This window comes from Euprymna scolopes, chromosome 23 (assembly GCF_053919585.1).
Source record: "Euprymna scolopes isolate OS-2025 chromosome 23, ASM5391958v1, whole genome shotgun sequence".
Classification (NCBI taxonomy): domain Eukaryota; kingdom Metazoa; phylum Mollusca; class Cephalopoda; order Sepiida; family Sepiolidae; genus Euprymna; species Euprymna scolopes.
This window is the reverse complement of record NC_136504.1, coordinates 46,095,938-46,122,082: the sequence shown is the minus strand read 5'-3', so window position 1 is coordinate 46,122,082 and position 26,145 is coordinate 46,095,938. Positions and strand designations below refer to the sequence as shown.

General features: G+C 32.2%; 2 protein-coding genes across 7 annotated transcripts in view; one reads left to right on the top strand and one right to left on the bottom strand.

Annotated features, from left to right (window-relative positions):
* The window catches only part of LOC145245869 (F-box/WD repeat-containing protein 1A-like), a 149,756-nt gene extending 124,510 nt beyond the window's left edge, over nucleotides 1–25,246 (bottom strand). Inside the window, exon 1 of the mRNA XM_080107580.1 lies at nucleotides 25,024–25,246. Coding sequence (XP_079963706.1) covers nucleotides 25,024–25,104 — 81 coding nt within the window. The 5' untranslated portion in view covers nucleotides 25,105–25,246. The remainder of the gene's footprint in view (nucleotides 1–25,023) is intronic.
* Nucleotides 23,434–26,145, top strand: part of LOC145245870 (ribonuclease P protein subunit p30-like) — a 162,295-nt gene continuing 159,583 nt past the window's right edge. For 2 of the 6 annotated variants that reach the window (XM_080107582.1, XM_080107585.1), the window contains exon 1: nucleotides 25,812–25,997. In XM_080107582.1, coding sequence (XP_079963708.1) covers nucleotides 25,916–25,997 — 82 coding nt within the window. In that variant the 5' untranslated portion in view covers nucleotides 25,812–25,915. Of the gene's footprint in view, nucleotides 23,608–25,809; nucleotides 25,998–26,145 lie in introns of those variants that run through there. The other 4 variants (XM_080107583.1, XM_080107584.1, XM_080107586.1 and 1 more) reach the window with 4 other exon arrangements.

Genomic DNA, 26,145 nt, shown 5'->3' with positions numbered 1-26,145 from the left:
TTAAGCAGAGAATTTGTTTGGATTTGCATAAGTCAATTGTAAAATGATTCTAAAATTGTTAAACTAATTCTCAGAAACAATGTAAAACAATTTGTGCGCACAAACAAGAAAAAAAAAAAATTTAAGACATTTTCGCTGAGGTCTTGTACCTTTTATGTTCTATTTCATGTCTTTAAAGTACCTAAACAGTTGGGACATTCTAGGAATTGCTACAGACATTTAATATCTACGGCTTAAATTTAATGCAAATCAGTACTCTCCCCCCTCCTTCATCGAAGCATGCAAACCGACTAAAACATACCAAGTAACCTATATAGTAAATTCAACTTTATAAAACTCATTGGTTCCCAAATGTCTGCCCCCACAGTTAAAGACTAACTGTTAGGCTGGTCAAAACAATTCCAAATCTGCAAGTTAATGGTTTATATGAAAATGCAGGTCATGCACAACTGCTTATGTGCCATGTTAACCAATTTAAAAAAAAAAAAAAAAAAAAAAAAAAAATACATTAGATTTAAGTGCACACAATGCACCAATTATCAAATTGGCTGATTACTCGATAGATTAAAAAAGGTTTTCTAATGCCGATTTAGCAGCAAAATTTGTCGTCATAATACTAATAATTATTGGAAACAAAGACGAGTTAATTCCCTCGTTTGCTTATCAGTGAAAATTTATCGGAGAGACATACATCGTGTACACCATATCAAATAACAGGCATGACTGTTCACATGTAGACTTTTACAACTGCACTGAATCTGAAGATAATAAATTAAGAGTATGGAAAATTTCAGTCCTTTCTCTTCCTATCGAAGAAACATTTCGTATTTTACATCACTGCTAAAAAAAAAAAAAAAAAAAAAAAAAAAATTTACTTCATCTTTCAGTTTCCATGTTGAGGGATTGTACAGTAAATTGCAACGATGTGCGAACCGAAAATAAAGCATTCTTCAGACATACTCTTGTTCCTTATTTTCGAACTCTTGCTACCATGGCATATATTTTTATTTTTCCGGTTTAGATAATGTATATTTTGATAAATTACTAATTAGATGTCAGACAATTTAAATACATAAAAATGAACTAAATATTAACAACCTTTAACCATTACAGCAGTTTCTGCTGGAAGTATTTTGATGCCAAGCTGCCTGCAAGTTATGTCTAACCATCACATTAAAGGGTGGCAAATCAGCAAAACTTTTTATGACTTCTGTAAAACCATCTTAGAAAAGCTCATCCAAAAGAAGCAGAAGTTGCAGATTTAAAAAAAAAAAAATGAATATTCAGGGACAAACATCCCAGGAACAAGTGGCAGCAACTACAAGCCTTCAGTGAAACACCAATCTACTATAGAATCAGTATTAGTAAAAAAAGTTTGGGATAATGACTACAGGTCACAAGAGATCCATTATTTAAGAGAAATGATTGCTGTTGACATTCAACCATATTCTGCAACATCTGACATTGGATTTAATAGGCTTATTGCAAAAGTTTGTTCAAATTACAGCATTCCATCCAAAAAGTACTTCACTGCAAAATAATTTAATATTTACAAAGTACAACAAAAATTCAACTGTCCATTGCTGAAATTAGCAATTGGACTAGACATTTGGACAGCTGCAACAGATAATGCTCCCTTTCTGAGTTTGACTGGTCATTGGCTTTCAAATGAATTTCAAACTAATCAATAATTCCCCCTCACTCTTTCTGTGCCTAAACCTAAACAGATTCCATGAACAAAGCTTCTAAGAACTGCACACCTGTGGAACTCTTCCATTTGCCTGCTTTCCAGCTGACAATTTAGTCATCTTCAAGTCCAATGCAAACAAATTCTAGTTGAACCGTCCCTTTAAATAATTCAATTTACCAAATTTTGATTACAATATCCCATTAACTACTGTACACTCACTAACTCTTATCAAGGCCTAGCGACCACTCAAGGATAAATGACAAAAAAAAAAAAAAAAAAAAAAGCTTGAACACTGCAGAGCTGTGCTTAGAGTTGTTCAATTCCTTGATGCAATAATGAAGCCGAATCAACATGATTGTAAATTACAACATGCCAACAAAATAACCAGTAAAAATGTCAAAAAATGCTTTCATCAATCCAAAAGTAAAAGTACAATTATTTCTAATTCAAATTCGGTCTTTATTTTTAAGGTGTGAAAAGTTAACATTGCATAATTTATAATAGCAAAATTTCACTGATGGACAAGTGTTTAAGTTTCAAATAAAACTGAATAAAACAGTAAATAAAACATTCAATTGTATACATGATTATGCATATTTATTTTATTTTTTTCATAAATTCCAGCTGCAATTTAATTATAAGTCGATAAAAAACGCTATGTTCAATTTGTGTCAGAAATAAAGTACCAAATGTCATAAACCTACTAATTTCAAAATCACATTTCACAAAATTAAGATACAGATCTGGAATATTGCATGCCTAATCAATACCTACTGTAAAATAGTACATCCAAATGTCAGCTCTTTACATTATGTACTTAAAATAGTAATAACATAATAATTTAATGTAGTGTTTTTCCCTTTATGATGGCAATGTAATTAAGTAAGCGTACATGTTCAATATCAATTCGATAAGAGTTGCATGTATCAACGATAGAGTTCTTTATACAATTGGTATTTCTTTGCAGTTCTTTTGAATTCTTCACTTGGCACTGATCACATTCATCCATTTACAGGTAAAAAAACACCTGTAAAAAGCACATTTAAAATCTTGGAATCTGTCACTATCGCCTTTCATAAGTCTTCTCTGTAATAAGAATTTCTTAAAATCCAATTTTTGGGGGAAAGGGAAGTTAGTTGACATTTGGAGAGGGGCTTTAAAACAATGTATTATATTAAGATGTTTAACCCCACTCCCATCTCGGTAATTTAAGTTTCACATTCCCGTTTGTTAATTATATATTTTGTTTGACAATTATCTGCCGATGAGATGTTGGTCAAATAAGCCCTCGAGAGTTAAATTCCATTTGTTTTTAATTTAAACTTACATAAAGCTAATTTGGAGCACATGAAAATTGAATTTGTAATCCATAATGAAGAGCAACTTAAGACTTTAAAGTTCCGCGATAAATTAAGCATCTCATACCTTTGTTTAAAAGATATGAAGAATTGAATCGCAGCCCATGTGAATAACAAGATTTTGAAATTCTTCAAAATTGATATTGAAGTAATATAAAAAAAAAAAACTTTTTTATGCCGTGTAAGAGTCCTATAATATTCACAACACAACTTGATGCCGGCAACCTTCAGATTATCCTCTGGTTCGAAAAAAGTGATTTGAGATAATCAAAAAGCCATAACAAATGCATACTAATATTTCACATATTCAATACCAAACCATATTATAAAGATATTCAATGATGAATTCTGCTTTAGACTTTGACGAAGAGTATTTCATTATTTTCAATTTTGTATAAGCGCTTGTTTTTCTAATCTAATTTTAACTTGAGGTTTGTTAGCAATTCTTGGAGACACTCAAAGGGAAACTACTTCCATTCAAAATTATTTCCATTTTTTAAATGCAAATGGCAGCTAGCATGCAATGTGATGTCACAACGAAGGAAGAGAAGAGTAAAAAAAATGCACGACATAAGAACCAGGCAAAGAAATTAGGTGCCGAGGAAGATGAACGTTTGGCCCGTGGTGAGGAGACTTGACTATATGGCAGACAACAAACCAAGACTTTTAAAACGAGACGCAATGCATTATTTTGGAAGAACCATGAATGCATTTCAACAGAAAAAGCACGAGTGGAATTTCTACTTTTTGACTTCCTTTGAGATCATCTCATATGTGTGGTTTCCAGTGTTAATATAACGTCACATATACGTCTTAGGCAAAGATGTAAAGTGGATTTAAAAAAATAAAAAAATTTTTTAAATTAGTCAATTTCAAAGTATTTTGAACAATGAACTAATTCAGACTAAAAAGAAAATTGTTATTGAATTGAAGGAAATTTTGCTTCGTTAAAAGAAAATCTAGATACACACAAAATATAAAATTGCTGATTTAAGGCATCTCATTCTCAGCCAACACATTCACTGAGGAAATGTTAAATAGGTGTGCTAAGATCTTGTTGCATGTCGAGTTTTTTTTGGGTTTTTTTTTTTAATTTTTATCAAGATATGTGTATTCTTTCTGCATAGTTTTACTTTCATGGTTATGTAGTTTGCTGGTTGAAAGACCAATGTTTTAGATAGGGTGGTCCATATTTAATATAGCATAATCACATTGACACACCAGTTTCCACTGGATCACCAAAGTTAAGCAACATTGAACCTGGTCAGTACCAAATGGGTGACCATTTTGAGACTTCCAGGTGCTGTATGCGCTCTCCGCTTATCTCCGCATTATCTCCAGTTGTCCTGGACTTCTTGCCACTAAACTCAAACAGTCCTAATTCAGGAGAGGGGTGGTCAGAGATTGTGCAACCCTTGTCTCAATGACATGCGCAGTTGCCCCCTACAGGGGGTATCCTTTGTTTTTCAAGACTGAATGCAGACATCAATCCAAAGTTGCACCAGATTGTTGGTAAGAGTCATACAGATAAATTCACCAGTATTCATAACCATTGCTAAACTGGAATAAATTATTTGCAGACTCATCCTCATTTTCATAGTTGTTTAACCCCATTTTGGCCAACACATCCTCTGGCCTTTTTCAGGTGAAGATATGAATGCAGAGTCTCGTAAGTGTATCCCTAGTGATTACTACCTTACACAGTTGTTACCTCACCACGTTTTGGTCAACTAATCCTCTGGTCTGCTTTGGGCAGGATTGAAATTGCTTTCTTCAGATAATGTTTACTTGGAACCATAGAGATTCAACACCTATTCACTGCGTCAAAGCAGATAGAGGCATTGTCGCCCGGCCAAGATTTCAGTTATAAATACAAATTACTTATCTCAAAGGATTCCAATATAGAATAAATTAAAACTACATTTTACAAGGTAATCTTTCACACATTTGTTTGTCTATTAGCAAGCGTTGTAGAAAGAAAAAATAAATTCTTAGATTCTAGAGTTCCTGAAATCAAATCTCAGACAAGATTTTGATACAATCTTTTTTTATTTTTTCATTTAAGAGACAAGTCATCTACTTTAAGTTGATGAATAGCAGTTTCCTTAATCAGGGCTCAGTTAACTTTTTGCACACATATTGAACCAAAAGCAAAAAGGAAAATCCTAATAAGTATCATTTCATGAAAATTAGGCAAGCTAAAACCTAACATTTTAAAATTGCCTGTTGATGTGTGCGTGTGTATATATATATATATATATATATATATATATATATAATCCTTAATTGCTTTTTGCATAAAATATTAAGCCAAGTGCTAGTTTCTTCCCTTGCCTACATTACACTGAACTATAGTGGCTCATTCGTAACAGTCATGAGCAAGGTTGCACAAGATGATTAACCTATTAAGATTCCACTATTGAAGATCAACCACCTGTTGACACAAGCGCTCAACCAAATTCTTGGTAGTGGTTATCCAGATCCTCAGCTGCTCAGAGATATGTTTGCACCACAGAGGCAAAGAGGTAACGAACAAATTTTTTTTTGGAGTAACGATCTGCATACTTGAACTATTAAAGACAGCTTCAACAAGACAGACCGTAGAGACTTCAGATTAAGGTGCTTACAGAGAACTGCCAGTTGCAACATGGTCAGTCTGCCAGAAATGCAAAGTGTGGCAAAGAGTCATTCTCAAAGACTGCCAACAATCGACTACACGTCTTGCAACTAATGGAGAATCTACCAGATTACAGATAAGAAATGCCTTCGATGACATTGAAATTAACTGCCAACCCCTACAAAGAGTGCTAGAGGTGCACAAAGGTGGATATAGTAAGCTTCTAGTTCTACAATCTGTTTGCCACACCTGGCTTGGATGGAACAAGTGGACTCAGCCTTATGTAAAGCAAAGAGAATTTGTTTGGTTTCAAAAAAGATGTCTAACATTCTGGCATTGCAAGCAGAAATGTAACGTCATTATATATATATATATATATATATATATATATATAAGAAACAATCAATACAGCAGAAATTAAATGTTTGCCAGATATAAACAAAAGTAAACTTCAATGTAATATAAATATTAATATCTATATTAATGAATTAATGCCAACCAAATAAAAAAAAAAGCTCAATACAGACAATAGAAAATAGAGCTTATAAGAGAAAAGAATTTAAAACTAAATTAAAAATTTTAAATAAATTTATTGTTCGACAGAATACTCCGAAAACAATTTCCAAAGTCCTTATTCCAGAGTTTCAAAGAATGCCACTCTGCTATTCTTATCGGAGAACAGCAAGAAATTAGCAAATTATAATTTGTAGTACAGCTAGAATTTGCTAGTTGATGCATTAAATGAAACAATTTGATATTTAGCCCTAAATTGGAAAAAAAAAAAAAAGTTCAGGTCAGTTAAATATATATATACATGAAAAAAATAGAAGATGTGGTAAAAGAATTGAAGACAAACCAAGAACATTTTAGCGTGGATAATGACTCCCTCATTGGTAATCTGAGAAGCAAAAGAAAATTCCTTTCAAAGAAACAAATAGTCAGAATTTTAGGTCCAATGGTTTAAAGTTCAAAAAGCATCTGGTTCGAAAGATTTCAATGCAGCTTAACGCTCATAAAAGAAATTGATCTTTTAGATTTTGCTGCGTTCGTAGTTAAGCAAAATGTTGGTATTCAATCAACAGAAAGACAATTTTGCAATTTATGACTAAATATCAAATTGTTTCTAATGCATCAACCAACAAATTCTAGCTTTGCTACAATTATAATTTGCTAATTTCTTGCTGTCCTCTGATAATAGCGAGAGTGGCATTCTTTGAAACTCCGTAGGATAAAGACTTTAAAAATTGCTTTGGGAGTATTCTGTTGAATAATAAATTTGATTGTAAATTTTAATTTACAGTTTTAAATTTTTTCTCTCATATATATATATATATATATATATATATTTGTAAGCTCTTTGAAAACAAACTTATAGGAACGCATTATGATGGAAATATTAATTTTGGATGTCTTATCCCCTCAGAGATAAGAAATAAAAAGAAATCTTAACCTATTATATAAAAGTGAGCGTGTGCGTTTCTTATAGGTTCCAAGTCGGCTGAGCCTCTATTTTGCTAATTTTACACAAAAGTAAAATGTCTGGCAGTGTTCTTGGATATGTTTTACAAAAAATTCATCTGCTAAGTATCAAAAAAATAAAATTCTAATCTTAAAGTCTTCTAGAAAAAAAAATTTTTTTACAGGGGAAATATTTTGTTACATCGGCCAATGGAAATATAAAGTTTCAAATAATTTCTTTAATTTTTTCTTAAAATGAGTTCAATTTACAATAAAAGAGATACCATTTAAAAAACACTGCAAATCATTTTTTCGTTTAACTATTTTAAAACTAAATAATCAGGAGTGATTTTTCAAGAGCATTCATCGTCAAGCCCAAATATCAGCAACGGATAGACTCATGATGCAGCAAGTTCTCTTGGAACTGGTTCAACCCACTTTGTTTGGATAAATGCCGTCACAAGTAAAACTATGCCCACTTAGAGCATGCATTCATAAACCCTTTAGAATAACAGATGCAATAGCCATATCTTTTATAGACTATGGTTCCCACCTAATATTACATTTTATAAATTCAATTTTTAGAGGTGGGCCCAACAATGTACTCAGCAATGATTGGGTGGATAAATAAAGCGATATCAATTAGAATACTTCAATAAATTTATAAGCTGAGAATTTAATGTTTCTGAGATTCAAAGACAGGGCTTCTATGCACCTCCTTTGTTCCACGCCTTGAACCTCTTAGTTTCTATAAGCTTAAAGTTAAATTATGCAAAATGCAGCATTTCGCTTTCAACAAATGTCAAACACAAAAACCTTGTAACAACAAATGAAAATGAAATATGCATATCCAAGTATTTTGCTTTAATCATTTTGTTTTACAGTAAAAAAAAAAAAATCCTTTATGGGTTATCTCATGCAGATTCCAGTAATTTTGAAAAGGTTACTTATAGTTTCAAATATTTATTCATGGTGTTTTGTTTGTTATGTAGAGAAAAAACATGCATTGCAGAAAATGATTTTGCAAAAAAAGGAAAAAAAAAAAGCAATAACAATGTTTGGTGCATTTTAGGTAAAGCCGGTATCTTCAGACAGCCAGACCTGGTAATATATATATATATATATTATATATATATATATATATATATATATATATATATATGGTAATTTAAGTCTATCTCTACCTTCAAGTGATAGAATTGCTCAGCACAAATACAAACTACAATATGGCTCCTTGGGTAACTTCTACAGTAGTGTTTACCCTGATCAGGTCAAACCTTTTCCTTTGGCCTGCACTACATCCAGAACTATGATAGCCAGAGATGGATAGCCAATTACGATTCCACCGGCAAAGGCCATCCATCTGATAGTTCCATTAAAAAATGGAAATCAAAATTTAGAAACAGCTACCTATTAGAATTTAAAAAAAAAAGACATAAATGAAGCATGCATGGTCTGTGAATGCACAGTGAACGAGGCATAAAAAAAAAAGTTCCGCATTTGCACCACCACCCCTTATTTGCCCCCAAAAGTCCTCAAGGGATGGCAAATCCTGGTGAAAATGAATAAACCGTGCAGTTTTAGGCCTTAACATATGTAAATTTGAGTTCTTCACCATGGAATAACTTACTAAGTGGTAAGTACCACTGAGAGCCACATATTTTACAGCTGTCCTGTTTTTTTTTTTTTTTAATCTCTAAAATAGCTACATGGTAAACAGCTGATGATCTTTGTTTACTATTTCATAATTTAGTTAAGGTCTTTGTTTTGTTTTTTTTCATCATTCTTATATAGTTGAATTTTTTTTGTAATTGTAGACTCTTTAGAAGTCGGTTTATGCAAGTGCTAAGTGATGGGTTAAATTTAGTTTCTTTTTCTAGGAATTTAAACTGCATTTTTTTTTTTTTTTACCTCAAAGCTTTTTCAGATTATATGCATATCTTTTCTGGGACAAATGGATAAAATTTTATTGCATCCTTTTAAAGTTTACATGCATCCCTGACACAGGATGCATAGATATCACCATATATAATAACTGTATAATCAAGATTAGCACACAATCATAAGTTCATGCAGACTTTCAGATAAATATCTGCTATAGTAACTTTCATTTAGCAGTACAAAAATTGAAATAAAAAAATTCAAACCTTTAAATGAAGGTCTTTTTAATTTCCTTAGTTTATTCAAGCTGGGGATGAGGCATCCTACCAAATGCCAGACATTCACTTACTATCTCATATTCCAACCAAGACATCTTAAAGATTCTGACCGCCCCTTTGAGTGCAATTGTTTGACTTACACTTTGTTTACCAGGTATATTTGCCAGGTAGTTTTTGAAATTCTTTTTCGTAAGTTTAGTTGCTCCTATAATTACTGGAACGATAGAAATCTTTAAGATTCCAGTTTCTTATGTCATACATAAAACCTTTGGTATTTTGTTACCTTTTCCCTCTCAGCACCGTTTCACCTAATGTTGAGGACACTAACTTAAGGTTGCTTCTTTCTCTTTATCCCATATCACTATGTCAGGTTTAATAGGTCCATTTTTAAGATACATAGTTATAGGAATTGCATAGTCATCATATACAGAATGTCATGTCAAACATGTGGAGCAAATTTCATCAAGTGAAAGAAGTGATAAGACAATAGTATAAAAACAAAAATAAATGAGCAGGTGGATAGTAGGCAAAAACCACCAATGTTCATATATAAACAAAGGTGAAAAGAAAAAAATGTGAATACAATGGAATCACTTCGGTAATATTTTTTCGGGTTAGCGACAGTTGGCATTTCACTAATTTTAGATCATATTCAAAACTATCGCAAGCGATTCAAAACTATCGCAAGCGAATCAGAAACAAACGTTAAATGTGCATGGTCGAAAGAGGCAGAAGCAGTCGAGAAACGGACAGACTGCTTTTCAGATCAGAATCAAAGTGTAGCATCTGTTCATGATCAGGAAAATTCAAAACTGAAGCAACATCTTAAGATTGTCCCCCATCCACCTACACAGAGGCATGAAACCTGATGAAGTCAGTCAGAAGATCAACTTCAGAACCGAACCAAAACATCAAACTCGTCATACTTGATGAGCTTGATGGTTTTTCAAACAGACTTATAGCAATAAACGTAGCTTTTTATTTTTTCACACCAAACAAGGCATATTGCCACTTGAAATGAAAGGAGCTACTATTTCAAATAATTTCTAACAGGAGACCATTGTAAGTTGAATAGCAAGATGTCTGCTTACATTAAATTTAAGCTATTAGAAGAGTAGAAGGCTTTCTGGCATCTAGGGACCTCAACGATGAAGAGGTGAAATTTTGCTGCCTGTTCGATTAGTCAAAAGTATGCATGTCGAGGGGTGGCACAAGTGCTACAAGTTTAGCACACATTCCATTAAAGTACTTGTAAAATAGGCACATGGATGTGACATGGCGATGGGATAGAGGTTGGAGTTCGGCCAACAGTGCGGGACCTATTAAGTTTGACATTTCTTTAATCCCTAACATTTTATTGCGTTTCCAGGGATCATTTAATCAGAAGCGCATCAGTAAGCTCAATATTTGTATTCAAATGCATGAACACTAAAAACACAGTACATGTTTGAAATTAACCTAATGAAGATAATGCCCGATTTAGTTTAAAATGAGTATCTACATCTAACATGACAACTCAGTAAAAAGTATGGTCCAGTTAGGAATTTTAAAAAGTATTTTTGTATAATACCAAGAAGTAAGAAATATTTTTAGATAAAAAAATATTGCCTAGTCTCATGTAAATGCCCTATCCTCCTGAAAAAAAAAAAAAAAAGTGAAGCATGCATGGTCCCGTGAGCACACAGTGAATGAGGTATAAAGTTTTACTAAGTTCAGCATTTGCACCCCCTCCCCATCTACCCCCAAAAGTCCCCAGGGAATCAAATCCTTTTGCAAATGAACAAACAGTGCAGTTTTAGGCCTTAACATATGTAAATTTGAGTCCTTCACCATGCAAAAATGACTAAATCCATCATTTACCACCACCACCCCCATTTAGCCCAAAGTCCTTTAACATTTAAATTTAATATTTAAATTAGAGTTCAGTACTATGCAAAACTGCTAAATAGACATACACAGAAAATTTTGGACAAATATGGTAAAATATTCCCAAAAACGGAGTGTTTTTATTAGCCCTAAAAGAGCCCCTGGGGTACACACAAGAGTTATCATGAAGTATAGACAAACAAAATTACATAGAAATCAGTTAGTTACAACTTTTCCAAAGTTTTATAAAAATCAATAAGCACAAAAGTATCAATTTTAACCAGGGGGGGGGGGGCCCGGAAAATCCGTTCTGTTACTTTTTTACTCATATGTTTGTAAAATTTCAAAAACTTCCAAGGTGTAGTTAATTGAGAAGAGTGTGGACAGACAAACAGACAAGAGCGAATTTACAGGTCCACATTCCTTTTGTCAGGGGACAAGAAAAAAAAAAAAAAAAGTTCAACGTATCAAAAAAATGTTAAGGAAAATATCTCCCAAATTTCATTAGCAGGAAAATCTCAATTAGAAATCTTGGATTATCACAAATTAAGCAAGACCATGACAATATTTCTGTGAGGAGTTGAGACAGATGCTATTAGTAAGACATTTAAAAAAAAAAAAAAAAAAAAAGATAAATCTGAATAAACCGAAGTACCCGTTTAATTACAGTAAAATTGAACTTTGAAATGTTACTCTTAAAAATTAACTTCAAAATTTTAGAGCCAACTATATTTTGTGGGTGTTATTTTTTTTAAACAGCGCACCTCCTCACGATCAATTCTGTTTTACTTGTTTTGTTTAAAAACACAAAGTATTAATAAAATTAATAACATTGAAAAAATTATACTCAGAAATTTAAAAATCGTAATATAAACAAGTCTGTGAACTAATAAAATGCGTTTTCTTGAACAGTTGTTTTTAAATATTTGCTTAATTTCAGATACAATGGTATAAAGAATGATTAAAATTTTTATAACAAATGTAAAAAGAAAAATAGGCGGGAGGGGGGGGGGGCATATACTGACAGGATTTTTTTTTTGAGAATCCAACAAGTGAATAATGCATTTGTTTTTATTCTGGAAATGTTCAAAGCCATGGGTCTTACCAGTACAAGTACCTTTAATACTGGAAAAAATTAAACGGCTTTAAGGTCTGCATTATTACACACTTGTGCTTCCATATATTTTAAAGACAACAAGGCTTCATAACACTTAAATTGTAATAACTTACCAAGCAGACAAATTGAAAGAATTTTTAAAGTCACATGTGCAAGCAAAAAGCCTACAAAACTATTGTTCTAAAACGTTCAATGTAATCATGTATAAAAACTAATACAATCAAATAAATTGCAACCATATAACATCCAATAAAACAATTCATGTATTTCCCCGCAGCCTCGATCTCAGAAATACTACCTACTATGTTCGTTATGTGTGAAATTTAAGTATATCACAAGCATTAGCATCACACACAACCAGTCACATGAAAGAACAGCATCACCGACTTCGTTAAAAAGTAGTTAACACACCTCACACAAAAAGAATCCCGCAGCACAACTAAATTGCTGATTAATGCAAATTTTTTTTTTTACTTCAAACAAGCACAAGATATACAACTAAGAAATCTCAATCAAATACCTTACATATACTTTTAATTACTGTATTTAAACTATTTCTTATCTTGATCACTTGTATTTTGAACATTATTTGCTGGTCATGTAATTTACAAGACATAACAGATGAGGCATTGCTGTTATTTACCAACAATCAACTCCAACCTGATGCAAGGAAACCAGCACCTTTCGACAAACAAGAACAGTGACTCAACACCTACGTGCGTAGTCTCCACTACATCCTTGACAGGATAAGGTGTCCAACACAGGTCCTATCCTGCATAAGCCTTCAACATGTTCACTTTTAAGGCAATAAAGACTATGCTGGTTGGGTCAGGTCTACCACAGACACATTCCAAAAGATATCTATAATATAAATCTCACCTGTCTGTTCAAATATATTTATGTATGCCTGCCTAAAACTTTCGACAGAGGTGACAGATTTTTACGAGATCGGTATAGTTTTGAAGCTCCACCCTTCAAATGATAAATATAAAAAAGCTGTCTAAAAACATTTATTCCTTCATCCTCAACTGGGCACTTTTCTACAGAGAGAGGGGAGGGGCGCTTTTTTCGCTGATATTTTCGGAAGTCATCCCTCTTTTCAATTGGCTAGCCTTATTTTAAACCTTCGCCACTTCTAGTTTGGCGATACACACCACGGCAAAGACATCACATTTTTTTTTTCACGTTCTCTTCCTTCTCCGCAGTATGGGTTTTAGCCTGCCTGCCATCACTTTTTTTTTTTTTGCTCAACATCTCCAAACAACCAGGCTAGTCCTGCATAGAGAGCTAGGGTAAGGTCTACTAGCCACCCTCAACTCTGATACAAAGCTGTTAGGCAAAATATGAAGACCATCAACATTGAGTCTTGGGAGAGCATTGCAGATGACCCCTCAAGATGGAAAGGAACCCTGCACTAATAATTGAAAGCAGAGAAGTTCATGAATATTGCATAGAAATATGAGCATACAGAAAGGAGAATAGCATAGTCAACAGCCCAGTGACCACATGTTTGTGAGAGTCTGACACGTCTGCATTAGTCTCTTCAACCACCAGCAGTTCTGCTCCAACCAAGCAGATAGTCAAGACAACTGCACTAAAAAAAATGTTTCATCCATAGTCAGCTAACAAATGGAGGCCTACTAGATTCAGCATTCGTCTTCCAAAGAGCAGAAGGGAAAAAGGATCAAGTAAAGAATAGATACCCTGTAGCAGAAGACGACTAGCGACGACCGGCGCACATTTCAATTGACACCGGTGAGTCGACCTTGACATTGGCACAAGCACATGACGTTGGTTGTTTGTAAACGCGTCAAATAGCAGACATAAGCAAATATTTGCAAGATTTTTTTTTAAATATTTATAAAACTTTTGAAGATTTAAAAGAAAAAATATATTTACATAACTTTTTTAAAGTAACAAAACGAACGTATTTAAATAAAAGATATTTAAATAAATGAGTGTCTTTCTGAGTGTGTTTTTAATATATTTACAGAACTTTTCAATAAAACTTAAATTATAATAAACAAATTTAAGCCAAACTTATTAATGGCAGGAACAAATATAAAAAAGATTTGTGATATATTTTTTTAAATCTCAATTGCTTATACTTGTGATTTTATTATGCATAAAAAAAATGCCTCGGCCTAGAAGGATTTCTCTTTCACTGCCCACCAACATACATCGCACTTTAAATAAATATAGAATTGTATTAAAAATACACAAAGAAAAAAAAAAAACAAAAAAACACTGTACATAAAAATCAATCTTGGTCGCAAAAACCCACGAAACATTCGCAAAAATCCGAAGAAGTCTATTTTATATTTATTTCTCACATTTAAAAGTTTGGTTTAAATAATTTTATTTTTAAAAATTTTTTAAATTATGTATTTTTAATGTTTTGTAATCAATATAGCTAATTCTTTTTATTATAATAATTATTACTTTAAGTTTTATTAAAAATATTGGTACTTGTACAGTTTAATGAAGACATTAAAAAATGAAAATATCGAAAAAGTTTAAATTGTATGTATCCGTTACGGAACGAAGTTCTCCGAAAAAAAATTTCACTTAATTTCATCAAGTAGTTTTTATGAGAGCACGTTGAAGGCAGCCATCTTGGATTAAAAAAGAAAAACCTTGTTTGAATTTTAGAAATGCCAAAAGGAGATACCTCCACTTAAAGCGCTGATACCCATCTCATCTTTAATACTAGCTTTTCCTAAAAATCGAACATTTTTCTCGGTATCATAAATTGTTTTTATGCTGTAAAAAAATAAAAAAATGAAATTAAATTAAATTTTTTTTTATTTATTTTTTGGAGATCTTCATTCCATAACGGATATATACAATTTAAACTTTTCGATATTTTCATTTTTTTTAATGTCTTGACTAAACTGTTTAGTACCAAAAGTTCTGTAAATATATTAAACGCACTCAGAAAGACGACCATTTATTTAAATATATTAATTTTGGATTTTTTTGTTATTTAATAAATTGATCACATGAAGGTTATTTAAAAATATATTAATATGTCGCTAAAGTTAATGTTTTAAGGAATAATTAAATTGAATTGTAAAAAGAAAAAAAAAAAAAAAAAACTACACAAACATCAATCTTGGTCACAAAAATCCGTGAAACAAACTGAAACAAACAAGGCAGTTATTTTTGCTATTAATAAGTTTGGCTTAAATGTATTTAGTTATTTTATTATAATTATTATAAGTTTTATTCAAAAAGTTCAGTAAATATATTAAAAACGCACTCAAAAAGGCACCCATTTATTTAAATATCTTTTATTTAAATACGTTTGTTTTGTTACTTTAAAAATTGTTTTGTAAATATATATTTCTTTTAAATCTTTAAAAGTTTTGTAAATATTTTTTTAAAATCTTGCTTGTGAATATTCGCTTGTCTGCTATTTGACACGTTCACAAACAACCAAAGCCAATGTCGAATCACCAGTGTCAATTGAAATGTGCACTGGTTGTTACTAGTCGTCTGCTACAGGGTATCTATTCTTTACTTGATCCGGAAAAAAAGTGCCAAGTATAGACAAGTACAACACTTTGATCTGGATAGGTGACATGTTTAGATTAAACACTCAAAAGATCGCATGCAAGAATCTAACTTAAAAATCCAGAGCTATGTTAAAATTTGGAGCAAATAAGTATAAACCCTTATAACAGGTTGGGTGAGAAGTCACCTCAATACACAAGCTTACTCCTAAAATCATTTAGTCTCATAGTTGTTTGTTTCCAATCAAAGACAGACATGATTACTGGTTGAGCTTGCTGTGTCTTGAGTGTTCAAAACCATGAAACTAGTGACAAAACAATATATACATCCAAGAGTGTATTTGTGTGGGTAGTTGAAGTACATATTCAAAATTATAGTATAGTCCATTTCTAGCACTTTCGAGCCTCATTGGGAGATTATTTTTGTTAATGTTTATTTACTACACCAAACCCAACTTATACTCTGAAAATTGCTAGCCAAGTAAATAACATTAAGAAAACTGCAAGTTTTGTTTTTAAACTTTTCTAGAAAATTTCACACTTGTAATAATTAGAGTTAATATAACTTAATACAAGTAGTTTGTATTATTCTTGGAAACTTAGTTATATGGGCTGGAGGATAAAAGATTAGTTTGCACAGAGCATAATTTTTAAAGTATTTTTGATAAAACAATTCCCAAACTGTTCACAACTTAAAAAAATTATGTTCCTGTACTTTCGTCATCTCCTTTATATAAAAAAAAAAAAAAAAAAAAAAAAAAAAAAAACTTATACAACTTTCTACCCCAAACAAATTTTGGAAATTTACTACTGGGTGGAATGATAAAATTGTCCCCATAAAAAAGACGACAATTCCATTTCCGTTTAATGAAAACATTTTTGCAAACCATCTACTAGTTGGCTAGTTGTGTACAAACACCAAGAGCGATAGGAGCCTTCTATCATATCTGAAAGTGGCACAATGTTTAACGAGCGAGATCGGAGATATGCTGCTATGCAATTCATGCTTTATCGATCCAAGTTACAACAACAGGACCATAGCCAGCACCCTCAAAATGCATCATTGGATTGCCACAAATAACAGGGATGTGCCCAAGGTGATGAAAATGTTTCCAGCTATTATTATGGTCTTGGTTTGGTTTTAAATGAGCAAGGGAGGAGCACATCATGCCACCTCACATCTCTGAAGTTGGCTTGAAAGTCATCAAAGTGTACCTGGATGTGCTGAAGAATGTGGTGACCCCTGGTGCAATCAGGTAGCCGCTAGCAGGCCATGGGTGTGGCAGCAGATCTCGGGCCCCAGCCTACAAGTCCAAAGAGACTCAGATTTGGCGTCAGGAGTGCTCTGATCATGTACCCTTCTCTAACTGCCTCCCCTCCTCCCCCACCAACTAGACTACTTCATTTGGTCATACATTGAGAACATCACCAACATGACCCCCCCCCCCCCCCGCAATGCTAAAACCAGCCTGATTGCTACGATCTGCCAAGGATTCACCACGCTCCTGCCAGCATTTGTGGAAAAGGCATGTTCCCAATTTCGGACCTGTATTGAGGCTTAAGGTGGCCATGTTGTTAGCTCTACAACAATCAAGTTACCTGAATTGATTTTTTTTCAATCAAAGTTTAAAAATAAAGCAATAGTGTGGTTTTTAGAGCAACAACTTTATCGTTCCACCCTGTAGATATAAAAAACTTTATGGTTATCTGTTATTCGACGGCAAAATTACTAAAAGTTTACTCATAACACTGGTATTAGACATTAAAATATGAAAACAGAATTTCTCATAGACATTAGGAAACCCTGTGATTGCGATCACAAGTTTCTACAGATTTTTGGTGCAAGATACAGAGATGAGCATACTAAGGGACACAATCACACCAACATTAATTGTTGGTATTGAACTTTTTTTTTTGTCAATTCATCTCCAAACAAAGCACATTACCACTAAGATGCAAGGAGCTACTGCAAATTATAGGCCAGATTCATAGGGACAGCCTAAATGGGGAGTTGTGCAGCAAGATGCTTGTTCACACCAAATTTCTGCTTGTTGGTACAGTTGGGAGGACCAGGAAAGAAATCCTCAAATACAATGAAAGAAGCTACTAGAATAGAAATTCTTTAAACATCCGAGAACCTGTACAGTGAAGGGTTGTGATTTTTTGCTGCTTTTCAGAGGCATTAATGTTCAGGAGCAAAAGTGCTGAAATCAAATTAAATGTTTTGGATTATCTAATATTTTATAATTCTAGTGGAGTTTCAAAAGTAGAAGTTACACTAAACCTGGCTTAGCAATATTTGTAACTTGTACTCGATTTCATAGCAGGGCTCTGGTTGGTGCAAACATTTAACCGTATCTGGTTTGTCCAATCAGAGGCCCATCTCATGCTAGCTGAGTACCAGATCATCATTGATAAAAATGATGCACTCCCTACGATTTTTCTTGACTACTCATCCACTATACTATTGAAATAAAAACCCGAAACGCCCAGGTAATCTGCCCCCCCCCCTCCACAGGAACACCCAAGCATCCAACATGGCTACACCTGCAGACTTTTTTTTGTAACAGACAGACTCTCATATGAACTTTTCTCTATTTTTTTTACAAGAGATATTCATCCTATAATCCATAATAGGAACTATTCCCTACAAAGAAACATTTAGTCAATACCATCAACTAATATTTTGCCTTGTTGAGATTTCGGGACATATCCAATGTTAGAGCAGAATAGTAAATTTTGAAAAACATTTCAGATGAAAACATTATGTACTTATGTGCCAAATTGAAATTAGTATATACTCTAAAAATATATAAAAATGATCCAGTAGATGTGTTATATCCAGTTTGTGAGAAGAAAAAAACAATTTTATTTTTTACATGTAATTTTTTTTACTGGATCATTTCTCGCAAGTCTTGGAAATTATACTAATTCTGATAAGACACGCACCTGAAATCTTGGTACTATTCCTTTTATTTACATCATAACGAAGATAAACTAATTAAGTTTTTTTAAATGTTAGAATAACATTGTCTTCCTATTCTAGCATGCAAGTAAATTATGTCAAAAGGATACAAGCGTGTTAATTCCAGGATAAGATTAGTTTATTGATACAGACTTTATATATGGATTCAAGATGGCAGCCAAAATTTAAACTGAAAGATTTCAGGGAGGAGTACATGCTCATTTAAAAAAATTAAAAAAAAAAAAAAAAGCTGTCCTTCATTAACTCTTACATTCTCAGGGAATGTTTTACAATAGAACGAAAATATCAAAAACAAATTAAGTCTGTTTTATAATCCACATATTTAAAGTCAAATTCAAATATATAACATTACTAAAATGTTAATCTACCTATCTGGATGTTTTTCAGTGTTTTTACTTCTTGCTCGAAAAACAAGTAATATCAACCGGTTACACAAGCAACAATGACTGCAGTATATTTGTTCTGCAGCCATCGTTTCTTGTGCTCGTATACGGCTTAACATTAGTTGTTTCTCAAGCCAAATAGACATTTTACATGAAGTAAAAACACTATAAACCTATCCATATAGGTAGAAGAGTAACTTGACTTTAGTAAGATTTGTTATATATTTGAGTTTAAACCCCTTTTTCGAATCTGGTTAGTAAAACAAACCCCAAAATATTACTAAGATGAGTTAGTCTTGATAGCTGAAATTTAGTGCTTTTACTTATTTTAAATAGTTCATTCAGTTCGAGAAGTAGTGTCAGGTGTTAAGAAAAAGATGCGACTGCAGTATCGATGAGGACTCAAAATCAAAACAAAATACCGATAGAAAATCATTAAAATGTTAGAGCAGGCAGGATATTTAACATTTAATCCAAACAAGTTAAATTTTTTTAGTAATAAAAAAAAAAATCTTTCACCATTAGCTGTTTAGTCAAATGTTTAAATTATAGCTAAAAAGAGGCAACAAAAAAATTTTTAAAGGGGGGTGGGGGTCAATAATTACTCCCCTCCTTTTACTTTACTTCTGGGGAAGGTTTACTTGAATTTTTGTTAATTCACTTTTTGAAATTTCAATTTAATTATTACAGTACCATTTGGCCATAAATTATTAATGTAAGTTATTACGGAGTGCTTATTTAAAATTACACATAGTAAAAAAAAAAAAAAAAAAAATACAGAAAAATCTTTATGGTACTAGTAAATTGATCAGATTTTTTTTTTTAATTTAAGAAAAAAAACTTTTCAGAGGAAGTGGTCAGGTTTTAAATTTTGCCAAAATTCAAGGGCGACAATTCAATTCGACTACAGAATGATTTTGTTAGTTTTTTTTTTAAATAAATTTAAAGCTTCAATAATGATTTTACTAATAATTTTCAGGGTTTTTTTTTCGATTATCAAAATTAAAATGAGCATCTTGTTTGTATACAAAAATGTCAAAATGCATTTTGGTGGAGGGAGAAATAAATTTCAAAACAGGAGTCATAATCTACGTTGAGGAGTGTCCAGAAAGAGAAACTAGATACATAAAAGTACTTCGGAAGTCCTGATGCGTCAGAGGGTTTTTTGGTCTACTCAAAATGTAAAAATAAAATTTGTAAATCGGAGTTTAATTTCATGTTACGTGAACTTGTTAACGCACAATGGTGCTTAAACAGATCGACCCCCCCCCATGTCTAACAATAAATATTGGACCAGTACAATCCGGTAACGAATTCTTACAGCATAATTCCCTGAAACAAAACAGACTTATTTGCACTGTTGTATTTTATTTTTGTTTGGAAAAATTAAATTTACAAAAATAATGTAATATAAGTAAAACTTTAAAATGCTTTTTCTTTTACCATGGTTTCATTTTTCGACTTTAACTCTTTACTGGAGTTTTGTAGCTATGGCAGATTATCTAAACGAGGGGGTGGTGGGCTGGTGGACTGGTGGGGTAATTCAACTTCCAAATATATATAAAAGATGACGGTGAAAAAAGCCAACTAAGTCCGTAGTGTTAGATAAAAAAAAAAAAAAAAAAAAAAAAAAAAAAAAAATTCTTATCCAACACTTTACTGCGGACTTAGAGTCGCCTACTCTTCTGCATTACCAAGACGATTATTTTCCCAAACTAGTTTTCATTTCGGTGTTACGTGTACGATGAGACTTACTTGCTGATTTATTATTAAAAATGGTTTAAGTAAAAGCAGTTTGGGAGTCTGAAACCCATTTCACACTAAAATAATTTAGAGTGACAAAGAGGAATTAACCTATTACCAATTTTGCATAACAAATTATATCCTACATTTTTAACTTGGGTCGTTAAAAAAGTGACTATAAAAAATTTTTTTAAATAACGCAAATAAGGCAGATATATTTTTATGAGGTACCTTTCGAATAAAGATCAGCAGTCAGCACCCTCCCCCTTATTTACCTCCTTACACAAAGTCAAGTGTAGGTTTTGATGAAAGTGTTTGAACTGGATTTGATCTTGGCATACCAAGGTTTTCAAACCTTTTGTTTCGTTATTAATATGGAAAACTATGGCCACTAGACAAAAACAAAAGGAAACGAAGAAAAATAAACTGTTGATCACTTCTCTGGCCAGAGAGGAGATTTGTACTAATTTTATTTGTAGAAAGTGTTTAAGATGTACGAGTTAATAAGGTTAAGAGAACTTTTTAAAAATTAAATTATTGCTTATATAGATTAGCTCCCATTGAATGCAACAATTTAGCAAAACTGACGGAACATAAAAATAACGATAAAATTTTACAAAAATGCAATATTTACAAAAACACACTGTCACACACACACACACACACACACACACACACATATATATATATATAACGTAAAAAAAAAAATAAAATCGACCAGTATTAATTTTTCCATTTCAAAACCTAAAGTTCAATTTTGTGTGATCGCATTTCGGCTGCTGTAACTCGTTACGAGATTTGGCTGCCATTGGGGTCGATCTAAATAAGGCCCTTTAAAAATAAAATGTTTATAAAAAGAAAGGGGGAACTGAATACACACGAAAAATTTAATTATCTTTGCTCACGAACAAAAGGAAATTAAAAAGTTAATTTGAAATATTTTAAATACGAAAATGAGGTTAAAGGTTGGTAGTTTTGATGGTCAACAAAATATGGCCTCTGTAGTAAAATTCATTTTCATCAATAGAATTTTTCCGTCTAAAGTAACGTTTCGTATGTAGGAAATCAAAAATAGTTATGAACATTTAAAATTGCGTTTAGAGATTTTATTGAATAAACCTCTGTGAATATGTATTAAAAATGAAAAGGTTTGCACCACTGTACCGTGCAATAAGGCATTTCGTTTACGTCGTTTGTATAACAGACAGAGCCCAACTTGAAAAGGGGGTCAATATTTTGATTGTCTACATATTCGGCATTACAATTATGAAGAAATTGTAATTAGACATTTTCAGCGTCTGAAAATATTTCAGGCGAAGTAAGTTTAGCAAGTTAAAATTATATTGCAATTTAGGATTTACTGAGTAAATAAGCATTTAATATTCTTTTTATTAGTCAATGTGCAACCTCCAAAGGGTATTTATTCCGAAAGCCGTTCTTAAGGGGGGGGGGGCATATTCCGAAAAGTATTTTCTTATTTTTAACCTCTCCGTAATCAACTTAAAAAAGGTAAGTCTTCAGGTGGTCTCTACCATGCAGTGCACTTTCAACATTTTATTTTTAGAGAAAGTGGTTTCAAATTTGATTCTACCGTCCTTACATCTGACTAAAATTCTTTATGAAAAAAAAAAAAAAAAAAAAAAAAAATGAAAATAAGGTACTTATGCAGAATACGGAACGTGCTGAAATAATGAAATTTAAAAACCCAGTCTTAACATTAGGAAGGGTGTTTTGCAAGTGTTCTATACTTTCTGTATTTAATAAAACCGTAAAAAAATCCTTGTCTATTCTGCATACAATTTTAGTGATTTTATTTCGTCATAAATTACAGTGTAACTAATCTTAAATCAAATGGGGAGAACGTCCTTTTGAAAATAGAATTTGGGACGCTGAAAACGTACACAAACGAATGTTAGGTAACATCAATTTTTGAAATCCAGATCTTAAATCTGAATGAAATAAAACCAGTAAGAACTAAATTTAGTTTAAATTATTTTAGTAGATTTGAAAATTAGCTTCGTCATAAGACCATTTTTTTAATGCATAAGACACTTGTCAAACTTCCTTTTAAAGAAAAAAGAAAGAAAAAACTGGTTTTCTTACTCTTAATAGGAAGTAGATAAGCTTTATTGAAAGTAAATAAATACACTTATTAAAGAGGTTTTGATTTTACGGATAATTTTTCGAAAGGATCCCGAAAAATAAAAATGGTCATTATGAATGGCAGGAGGATTCCAACAAGCAACAGAGCAACAGTAACACCCTAAAAAGCTACCATTAAATTGCGAACCTTAAAACGACACAAAGATCAAATTATATTTAATATCTTTGAACACTATTAAGCTTGCTCAATCAGTGTGGAAAATAAGATATTCTTGGATAATATATTAATTTAAAATAGTAAATCGATGAAAAACCAAAAATTGAGATTGCAAAGCGGGACTAAAGAAATGGCCACAAAGTGGGGGATATATTACAAGCGATTTCGCAATAACAAACTGATCTCCCTTTTTATGACCACCGCTAACTAGTGGCAGGACACTGAAGATACTAACAGCGCGCACACAAGTCTAGGAAATTCGCATAAAAACACGATATTTTGTTATACACACACACACTTAAAAGATAATAGTTATGTGTATATTTTTTTATCTATGCTCAATATGCGAGCAGAGCTTGATTTTACAGAATCACGTCAATATGCTAATTTAAAGGGTATGTATTTTGCCAACTCCGGAATATTGCATGGATTTAAACGCATTCACCTTTATCAGTTTGGGGACGCAAGTGATTCTATAAAACCAATTATACCTCAATTGTCTTAAGGTGTGAACTGAATACTTTCTCAGAATTTGAACCTAGTCAAACCGACTTTCGGAGCTTTACAAACTTGGTTAGGGTTATATAAAAAAAAAAAAAGAAAAAAAAAGTCTACTTCTGCAGTTAAGGACCGTGCTTTTTTTTTTTTTTTTTTTTTTTGATAAAATTGTCACGTTAACTTAAATTTTTACAGTATCTGTTTATGAAATTGTAAGGTGAAAGTACAGAACAGTTACTCCTCCACCCCATCGTGATGGTTTCCTAAATAACATTATTTCAGCACGGTTTATTAACTGCAGTGCATAAGTACCCAAAAAGCGTGATTTAAATTTTATGAAATTAGTACCCAGATGTGCGTAGTTTTACCTCATACTAATTTTTTTTTTTTACCTGAACACATAAAGGAAATGTCAGCTTAACTCATTTTACGTAGTGTTAGTAAAACAAGAAAGGGCATTTTCTTTACAACTTTTTAAAAACTTAAACATGGAGTAAAACTATTATACAGAAAACAGTTAAACTTAAGAACGGGGGGGGGATTACGCTTGTTCGTTGTAATCTAAAGGAATTTTGAAAACCGGTTTCCAGTTTCATAACCCCCCCCCATCCCACATGTAACCCAAACAAAGTTGAAATTAAAGATAGTAATAAATAATATACATATATTAAAACAAGTCAAAATTCAAGACGTTACCTTAAAATTAAAATCGAATAAATGGGGGATCAGTTCATAATTAAATAAAGTGTTAAACTGAACCCCCTTAATCTTCCAAAAACCTAAAACGGTTACTTCAGCACACACACACAGTACGATCACGCATTTATTTTAAACGAGTAATGTCACTTATGGTAACCGGATAGAGAGAGTTTTACTTTGAGGTGTATATCTAAAAATTTATCGTTCATAGCGATCAGTAAAGAATGATTAATTATTTTGTAGCCGGGTTAAAATACATAATTTTATAAGAGGTAAATTTAAAGTTAACTTTGGGTATTGTAGAGAGGGGTTAGAATTATTTTCTAATTGCATTACTGCAGAGTGGGTACACCTTGAACAAAAAAAAAAAAAAAAGAAAAAGCATAACTGCAAACAATTATCGAGATTTATTTCAGGGAAGATGTTACTTAAAGTTAATAACAACAGCAAACGGTTTAGTTATTTATTAAGCGAGACAAATATTTGTAACTTAAACAAGTAAAGGTTCCATATATTAATATACAATACAATCATGCTTACGGATGTTATTTCCAAGTTACACAAAAAAATTAACACTGACTGTATTTAAAACATTTTAAGTACCAAATACTTACCCTTTTCTGTTCGCTTCGTTCGTCTACAATACTACAGGTCTCCATACTGCTTTCCACAGCATGAAAATTTTCTGACAACATTTCGGTTCGTGTATTTAATTAGTTTCCCTGTATTTAAAGAACCTGTTTTTTTGTTTGTTTGTTTATATAATATATATATAATTTTTTTTTTTTTTTTTTTTTTTTTTTTTTTGGGTGAAGGGGGAAGCCCTTATTTCTGAAAGCGGGCGGGCAAAGTGAGTGAGTGACGTCACTGACACTTAAAAGGGAGGGGCAGGAGGAGGAGGGAGAGAAAGAAGCATAATGTTTACAGAGGACAGCAAGAAAAGGAATAATTTTCTTTTTTAAAAAAGTCAGCTTATACGAAAAAAAAATCCAATCAAAACGGTCGATGGATGAATTCAGAGTACCAAAAAAAAAAAAGTGACGTTCACATCCACCAAATGAAAGTGTTCGCTCCTGTCTTATCCAACCTCCAATTAGTCTCACACATTCGCCACTATTTGAGTCTGCGGCTAGTTTTTGACCAATCAAATCACTCCGTTATCGTTACCGCATTCGAATTTAATCTACTTCCGTTTTTTTTTTTTTTTTTTTTCCAGGAATGGCGATCTCTGTAATTGCGTTTCGTTTACCAGTTGACAGCTTCACTAAAGCTTTTTTTTCTTCTTAAATAATATATACATTAACAATTTGATTTACAATTTTTTAAAATTTTCTTATCTTGTTTTTTATTTTATGGTTCGAATTAATAAAATAAATAAATAATAAAAATTTAAAAAAAAAAAAAAAAGAAAGAGAGAATTATCTCCCTTAACCGGATGAACTTTCCTTCGTGTAAAAATCACGATTTTCTTACCGGAAGTTATAAATTACACATTACTAAAGAAAGATGGTTGTTTTTTCCGATCTTTGCGTCACTTGGTGTGAAGGAAATAATACAGTTGAAGAAAAGGTTAAACAATTGATTCGACGTGAGTCTCTTTATTTAAATAATCATATCATACTATCGTTTTCTTCCGAGTCGGTTAGTTATGGAGAAGATTTCAGTACTATACATTCTACCGGCTCCAACTTCACAGTAAACACGTGTTTTCATATTCGCATAACAAACACGTGTTC